At 39.1% G+C, this 8324-nt stretch overlaps 1 protein-coding gene across 7 annotated transcripts; it reads left to right on the top strand.

Moving 5' to 3' along the window:
- Positions 1–775: 775 nt before the first annotated feature.
- Positions 776–7800, top strand: VPS37C (VPS37C subunit of ESCRT-I). Of its 7 annotated transcripts, none has more exons than XM_026720121.2 (7): positions 776–883; positions 1566–1641; positions 2513–2568; positions 4467–4582; positions 4668–4839; positions 5299–5381; positions 6497–7800. In XM_026720121.2, the coding sequence occupies exons 4-7, from the start codon at positions 4490–4492 to the stop codon at positions 7211–7213; spliced, it is 1065 nt and encodes a 354-aa protein (XP_026575906.1). In that variant the 5' UTR covers positions 776–883; positions 1566–1641; positions 2513–2568; positions 4467–4489; the 3' UTR covers positions 7214–7800. The 7 variants fall into 7 exon arrangements, with proteins under 7 accessions (XP_026575906.1, XP_026575903.1, XP_087776948.1 ...); XM_026720118.2 differs by having other exon boundaries at positions 2513–2590; XM_087920818.1 differs by having other exon boundaries at positions 820–840.
- Positions 7801–8324: the final 524 nt, after the last annotated feature.

The following is an 8324-nucleotide window of genomic DNA, read 5'->3' as shown; positions in this document are numbered from 1 at the left end:
TTTGTCTGTTTGTTTTGGTTATTTGGTATGTCCTGTGTTTGTAAGTGTTTTCTAAATTATCTTTTTGTTTCCTTTTCTTATTTCTCTAGTTTTCTTAATTACTTAGGCTTTTATCTATAGGGATTCTTTAATACCTTTTTTATTTGATTCCTTTTCCTATGTAAGTTTGTTTTACGGCTGACCTGATGTTCCCCTTGGGCTTTTCCTGTTTTTGTGACACTGCTGTCTTCCTGAAGTTCCCTTTCCACAAAACGTAATACCGTGATGGGTATGGATGTGATATACACTACTAGATGGTGACAGAGATTTAGAAAATGAATCCTTTGCTTCCATGCAATGACTGTCCAGAGTTTTGCAATGCAAATATCCTAACTCGACAGCAGCTAAATAAACAATGTGATCAGAGTGTCATGAAATGCAAAAAGACCGTCTTTCACAAAACGTATATTGGAATATCTATCTATCTATCTATCTATCTATCTATCTATCTATCTATCTATCTATCTATCTATCTATCTATCTATCTATCTATATTGCATTTTAACAAGCCCCTCTATTTTTAAGACAAGAGATCCGCGGGACAGAGATCAATTGTCAAATTGTCTAATTCGACTCTCGCAGGTAGCAAGCCACAATGCAACTGACAGACACAAAGGCTTCCCAACCGAAAGAGCGCCGGTTCATTGGCTTTACCAGCGGATTAAACCATCTCCTTTCCGGGTAATAATAAGAAACGTTGAATCAACACCCCCCTCCCCGTTCATGGTAGTAACCTGAGCGGACCATTGAGCGGACGCAATTTCCGGCTTTCTCCCGGAAACTTCACTTGATGGCTTTATAGTACGTTCTTCTATTCTTCTTCCTTCTCCCGGCTTCTCCCAAGGTACACCGTTATGGTCAGAGGGGCGAATCGCTTAAAGCCTTTCTCGCGAGAAAAGAGGAAGCCCCCTCTCCCGCCCCGCCCTCCTTTTTGGAACGTCGCTCTCAGCGGGTGGAGGGTCGCTGGTGTCCGCGCGGTGCCTTCTCCCCCCCGCCGCCCTGCGGGGTTGGGGGCAGGGGGGAGAACAATGCTTCCCCTGCCAAGCCCGCGCGCTGGGGAGGCTGCCGGCGTTCGTTCCGCTCCTCTCTGGAAGGCTCCACCCTTGTGACAGGAGCCTTGGGGCTGAGTCGGGGGCGGTGGGGGGGCGGGGAGGGAAACCCTTCGCAGGAGCGTCGGGTTTAAAATGAATCTCAATCTGGGGTCCTCCAGATGCAGTTCCTAAGGTTGGGCGGGCTGACTGGACATTATGGGGATTGTAGTAGATTGCTGTGTAAGGCAACATATCGGGAGGCCATAAGGTTGGGACATGAGTATATCAGTGGCCAAACAGGTTCCAGAGTAAATGTTTAATTCCCATTAAAAAGGGTGGGTGATTGTGTTCTTTTGAGTGTATTAATTAGTTTGGGAGAGGTGTGCCAGTTGTTTTATTATTGTACCGTAATTTGTCACTAAAAATATAGTGAAAGAGGGACTATAATACTCTGCTTAGTTTGTGATGAATTCTATTGTCATTTATCTCATTCAGCATCAAATTTATCTGCCCTTCATCCCTGTTGGACCCCAGGTGGGCACTTCAGATTTGGCAGTGGCACCATTCTGAGGTATTTGTATATGCTTCACGTATCTTTCAGGGTATAAAGAGCAACTTCCATGGAAATTAAAGTTTTGCAGATGTCATTTTTTTCCTCCAGATAATTGATAACGGATTCCTCTTCTTTTGCTATTCTCAAATGTGCCATGAAAGTTATTCCCAGTTTTATAGCTTTCAAAGTTATAAGATGACAGACATATCAGTAGATATTATTGGCCTTTTAGAGGGGATTAATCTGATACATCTGAAATATACTTTGCACAGGATATGATTTCACAGGCGCCTCTTTTCCAATTAGACAACTTCTTTTTGCGGTCAAGGGCATTGATAAATAGGAGTAAATGGCCCTGTACTTGTATCATTATATATGAGAAAGCGCTGTCCTGATTTAATCCTATCTTTAACTTCTATTTTCGTTCTTTATATTTTTATGTTTGGGGGTTTTCATTTTTGTTGTTTTTATGGAATTTTATAATAGGAAAGATTTATCTGTGTTCTGTGTAAGCCTCCAAGAGTCTTTTCATTGCAGTGGGAAAATAGTGTTATTAATAGTTAAATGTCATACCAGAAGAACTGGGGATGTTAGCTAAATATTTATTCAAAAAAGATCTAAAAAAACTATTTCTGACTTACACATTTTCCTGAAAATATTAATTATATTGTGCACAAACAAGTTGTCAGGAAGCACACTTTTATTTTCAAGTTATATATAAAGCATTTTCTTTGTTACTCATAAACTTAGTGTTACTCATAAAATAAGTGTTCAGTACAGAGAGAACAACCCAAACATTACTTATATTTTCTCCTTGGCCAGAGAGTATTTAGTATTCACTTTGGGAACCATAAAAGCAAATACAAACTTGTTTTTTTTTTTTTTGCAGATACTGATGGTGACTCTTCAGAAACAAGTCTGTGAAACATTTTGTTTGAACCAAAGGTAGAACAATCAGTAGCAGAGAGTAAGAATATCAGTTTAATAAATATTTCAATTTAACTTCAATATCTCAAGCTCTTGTAAACCAGACAGAATTCATGGGCAACAGGACATATAAAAGAGACAGTTTTGAATATATATATTCAGCCAGAATATATATTACCAGAATTGTCTGGTTTATAAGAGCTTGAGATATTGGAGTTAAATAAAAGAGACTAAACTATATGTGTTCCATGATTGAATTTCCTTGCTATTTTAAAAGACATTGTAGCTACAATAGGGTTTTTTTTTCTTTCTGTAGTTAGTTTCCTTTTCTCATGCCATTTCCTTCTGAAATTAATGCTTCGTAACAATGATTTTGATTGCCAAAATATTTTTATACAAGTAGTCCTCAACCTATGACTGGCTGTGTAATGACTGTACAAAGTCACGATGGACTTCAAAAATGTTACTTATGACCCAGCCTTGAAGTTACGACTTCCATCCATGGTCATGTTATCACATTTGGGTGCTTGGCAGCCGACTTGCATTTATGACCAGTATCAATGTCCTGCAGTCATGTGACCGTGGTTTGCAATGTTTTTTGCTGGTTTGGAAAATTGCAATAAATGCCTATTGGATATTCTGGATTTGCTTAACAACCACAACCACATGGTTCACTTAACAGATACAGTGACTTGTTTCTTGGCTATAACTATAGCGACTTGCTTCTTGGCTATAACTTCAGGTCTGTAAGTCCCTTTATTCAGCGCCTTCCTAACTTTGAATGGTTGCTGATCGAATAATTATAAGTTGAAGACTATCTGTATATGCAGCTTGAGGAAAGCTGCTTAAAAAACAGTGGAAACAGAATAAGAAGACGCTTTGTTTTCAAAATCTGTTTACACATTGCAAACATCAAATTGTCTGGCCTAGTGGATCACAAAACTCCACTTTGTCCAGGATCAGTCACAATTGGAAATTTTATTGGTTGCTTTGGTGTAATTTTTATTGTACAAAGAAGCTGTTTATTGTACAAAGAAGCTGTTTATTAAACCATAATAAGGTTTGGAAAGATGCTGCAATGACACTAAAGGACTTACACGTATCAATGGGAAAATAATAGAAAGTAACAAGAAGCTGAAAAATGTATTCTGATTTCTGCTGAAAAACCAAGAGTTGTCTGACTTATAAGCTTTGTGTGTCAGTGAGTAGTAATAATGAATCAAAAATCTCTCTTACTTGTTAGGATGTTCTTTGAAGCCATAATTTTCAAAAGGGACATAAAGATGTATTTATTTTGAACAGGAAAGTGATATTTAATGCCGATAGTTTTGTACATTTACAATTGTGCAATAATCGGAAATTCAGTGAAAAAGATATTGAATTTGTTTTGCTCTAAAAATAAAAGGATTCTGCACAAGAGAAGATTACTTAAATATTTGTTTAAAAATTACGTTGAAAACTAAGAACATATTATATATACAGATATTTATCCTAATAGTTTTGGTAAAGTAGTGGTTAGCATATTGTATTCCCGAACAACTGGTTTTATTTCTGCTTTTTTACCCTTAAGAAGAGGTATAAAGTATACTTCCTTGCATCTATTTCCAGTTGTTTTGGTCCCTCTTTTAGGGTGAATAATGCAGTAGTTTGCATGATGTATTTACCTACATATACAATACTTACAAAAACGTGCCCTATTGGACAGAACCCTCTGTTATTGGTCTGGCACTTATATGTAAAGTTACCCTTCACATTAATATGCAAAACTGGAGAAAGGATGAGTAATTACTAGGCTGTCCTCCAATATAATTTTTGCCTGTGGATATGGCTTCCCTAAACTGCAAATTATCCTGCAACCAAATATGGTTAGATGATGATATGAAATTACTAATCATCTTTTTCTCTTAATCCCAAAGGAATTGATGAACCCTCCCAAAAGATGGAGACCTTCAGGGACAAAACTGTAGATGAATTGAAAGAACTGCAGGAAAATTCCGAAGAGATTGAACGGTTGGCATTGGAGTCGAATGAGGTAATCATTCATGTACATGAAAGTTATTGAAGAGAGAAACCATTTTTTAAAATGAGTTCTACCTGCCTGACATTTCATTTCTCAGGTCCAAAATGTACAGTTGCAAAGGGAGATGGCTCTGGCCACAAATCGTAGTCTTGCAGAGCAAAACCTGAAGTTCCAGGAACCCCTGGAAACAGGACGTGCAAACCTCTCTGACAGATATCAAGATCTGCAGAAACTGATAGAGCGATGCGAGGAGCAGAAGTCAAAGCTGGGTAAATTTTCAGATGACTGTGGCTGATGGGGATAGAGGTGGAATAAAATTAGCCAATAGGCTTTCTCTAGCCAAGATTTTGTATGTGTGTGCATTTCCTTCATTTTGATCTTGGGACGTGGAATGGCAACAGGATATGGTTGGCATCTTCTCATCTGGATGCATTTGTTGATAACCCCAGTAGTCAAGCCTGCACGGCATTATAGTGTCAGTGACCTTCTGGTTAGTCAAACACAGCACTTGTAATAGAGTTTTAGTTTTAACTGATCACCTTCCCTTCTTCCTTCTTAGTGATGGTTTCAGATTCCATGGCACTAGCTCTTAAAGCAATAGAATTCTTCTTTTAGAAGCTGGTAGCCTTCATGTACTGTATATGTACAGGACCAGGTGCTTGCATTGAAATGAAAAAGAAGACAGAGATATTTTTGTTTAATTTTTAGGTGTCTTTTTTTTTTCTCAGAGCAATTCTCGGCAGCAACAAAGCCTGATACCCTGTTAAATCTTCTGAAGGTGGAAGGACTCAACATTGAAGAAGAATCTGAGGTTAGTCTGTTATTTAAATTCCAGAGGGAATAAATGATTTTAATTGTTTTTATTGTCAGAAATTGAACTTTAAAAGTCAGTCTTTCCCACATTTTGTCCTTGTTATACAACACAAGCATATACCTGTGATCTTTATATGGCCCTTAAAAACATCCCTTATTTACCCTTGAAATTGGTATCGGTTGCACCTGAAAATTCCACTGGGCTAGTGATCAAAGAAATTGAGTATATTTCCTCATCTTCTTCCTCCTCCTTGGATCTGGTAGGTATTTTGCTTGTAATAAATCAGTATTTTTTACCAGCTTTTGATCCTTCACTATGTGCATAGCATCCAATTAGTTTTCAAGTAAATTCAGTGAAGGCATCAAAAGAAAGTGTTTAATAGTCTGTTATCTCATTGTTTCATCTATTTTGAGGGATTGTTTCACCTAAGCAATTAGCCTTGGAAGGTTAATTGAGGTTAGTCACCTAAGCATAAATGGAGCACAGATTAAAATATAGCAGGAAATATGTTCTCTGCATTATTTAGGAATGAAAGGAAATTGACAGAACTTGCACCTTTTACTCAAATTCTTCATGTGTTTAACTTAGGTCTTAAGCTTCTTCATTTCACTTTCTCTATTGGAGAAGAATAACCATTAGTTTTCTCCTTGCATTATCCTACCATTTTCAGGGTTTTTTGAATATCTTGGGTATGGAAGTCTTTATTGCCAGGGAATTAGAATGCAGCAGTCCTTGGCTTCTGATGGTAATTGGGAGTAGCATTTCTGTTGCTAAGCAATGCCACATCGTTTAGCTTGGGAGACAAGCAGCTTGGGACCTTCTCTGCTGGCTTCCCCATTAGCTTTGCTTATGAGAGCCTGCAGGGAAGGCCACAAAGGGTGATCATGTGACTGTAGGATTTTGCCACCTTCTGGTTGCCAGGCGCCCAGATCATAACCACGGGGCCATGAGGATGCTGGGACAATGAAGCCTAGTTGCAAGTACCACTTCTTGCAACTTTGAATGGTCACCAAATAAGTGGCTGTTAACTGAGGATTATCTGTCTGTTCCCTTTGATGCAGATGGAAGCATTGTTTTAATATATATATATATATATATATATTTCATTCCAGATGATGGCTGAAAAGTTCCTGGAGGGGGAGGTGCCTTTGGAGACATTTCTTGAACAGTTTTCTACCATGAGGAAGTTATCTCATCTACGACGTGTAAAAGTGGAAAAACTTCAAGAAGTGTTGCAAAAATCTCAGTCCTTGCCAGAGCCAGCAGACAACCAGTCTCCTTCCCACATATCTTCTGGACCTATAAATCAGCAGCCACAGAAGCGTTCAGCTGGGGAACCAGCCTTTCCTTTACCTTATGGTCTATCTCCTTGTGTTCCAACAGGCCCTTCAGCTTATGGGGCTCTCCAGCCAGGCCCCTTTGGAGGAACACCAGTTGCAGTGGGACACAGTGCCTCCTCTCAGCCAAGTGCTCAGCCCCCATTTCCATATAAACCACCCTCAGGTCCTGGATACCCATCTGTTCCTTCAAGTAATCCAGCACCCCAGCCTCAGGCAGGGGATCTGGCTTCATCCGGGTACTCTTGGTCTCCATCCAGAACATCGTCTTCTGGTCCAGGGTATCCACAGCCTTCTTTCAGGGCTCCATCAGTAGCACCAGGATTTCCTCAGCCTATGCAGCCTCCCTATTTCCCATCGGGAGGAAGACCACAGTGTCCTTACCCAACTCAACCTGCAGCGGCTGGCTTCCCTGTTCCCTCCCAGCCTCCATATCCTCCATCTTTTGGGTATCCGCCACCACATCTTCCCCCTCGGGGCCATACTTATTAGACCAGCTTTCCAGGCAGTATTTTACATTGTGGCTGATGAAATGATGTCTTGTTAGCTAATGAACCCCAAGATGAAAATTGGGGAGGGTCATCCTGAGAAACATATATACATAAGCATTACACTGATGTAATAAATGATGGAATAATACTGTTAAGAGCTGCAAAGGAAGGTCGTCGCTTATGGTTCTGTTTGTAAGTTATAGTGATGGTAGGCAGCCTTAATGGAATCAGTATTGACCAAACATTCAGTTCAAGCCATAGTATACAGTACATACAAAGACCCAGAGCTCTTATCATGGCACTGTGCTTGCTAAGCTCTTTAAGGAAGACTTAATTGACAGCAACCTGGATCTGGTTTTGTGTAGGGAAGTGTGTATGCATATGTGTGTAGTTTTCTAATTTAGTCTATTAGAATATATTAAAAAGTTCTATATACCTGTATTCTTACAAAGAATCTGATGGAGAAATCAGTTAAGCCTTTCTGATGTAAAACATGCTTTCTAAAGAAGTCTAAAGTTTCTCTTGGCATTAGGAAGTACCTCCTTGACAATAATAGTATGTTTGCTAACTCCACAAAGAAAGAAAAGAGAAAGGAAAGAAAGAAAGAAAGAAAAGAAAGAAAGAAAAGAAAGAAAGAAAGAAAGAAAGAAAGAAAGAAAGAAAGAAAGAAAGAAAGAAAGAAAGAAAAAAAGAAAAAGAGTCTTCACCTATTCGTAGCTACTGCAGATTACCAAACGATTGCTGCTGGGTGTCCCCATATGGAAGCTTTGGAGAACCCTTGTCAGCCTAAGGGAGCATGTTTTTTCATAGAACTGCGTTAACAGCAATGGATGAGGTCAGCACCAAAGGCCAAAAGTATTCTGCTCTGTTATGCTCACCGTTCACCCATTTTGCAATTTGTGGCGAGAGCTTCCACAAAGTCCACAAGTGCTCCTTATCCCATGCTGCAATTTTTTTTTAAAAAAAATCTGCCATTGTTTAGATTCTCCTCTTTCTTCCGTAACACTTAAGTAACTTGCACTTTCTTGATTTCATAACATCAAGCAAGACTTACCATGACTTCTTCAGTCCATATACTACCCTTTGAACAATTGCTGTATGATTTTGTTTGA

The sequence above is a fragment of the Pseudonaja textilis genome, chromosome 1 (assembly GCF_049901715.1).
Source record: "Pseudonaja textilis isolate UNSWEBS1 chromosome 1, rPseTex1.2, whole genome shotgun sequence".
NCBI classification, from domain to species: Eukaryota; Metazoa; Chordata; class Lepidosauria; order Squamata; family Elapidae; genus Pseudonaja; species Pseudonaja textilis.
The sequence above is the reverse complement of the archived record's forward strand: the minus strand, read 5'-3'. Positions and strand labels throughout refer to the sequence as shown.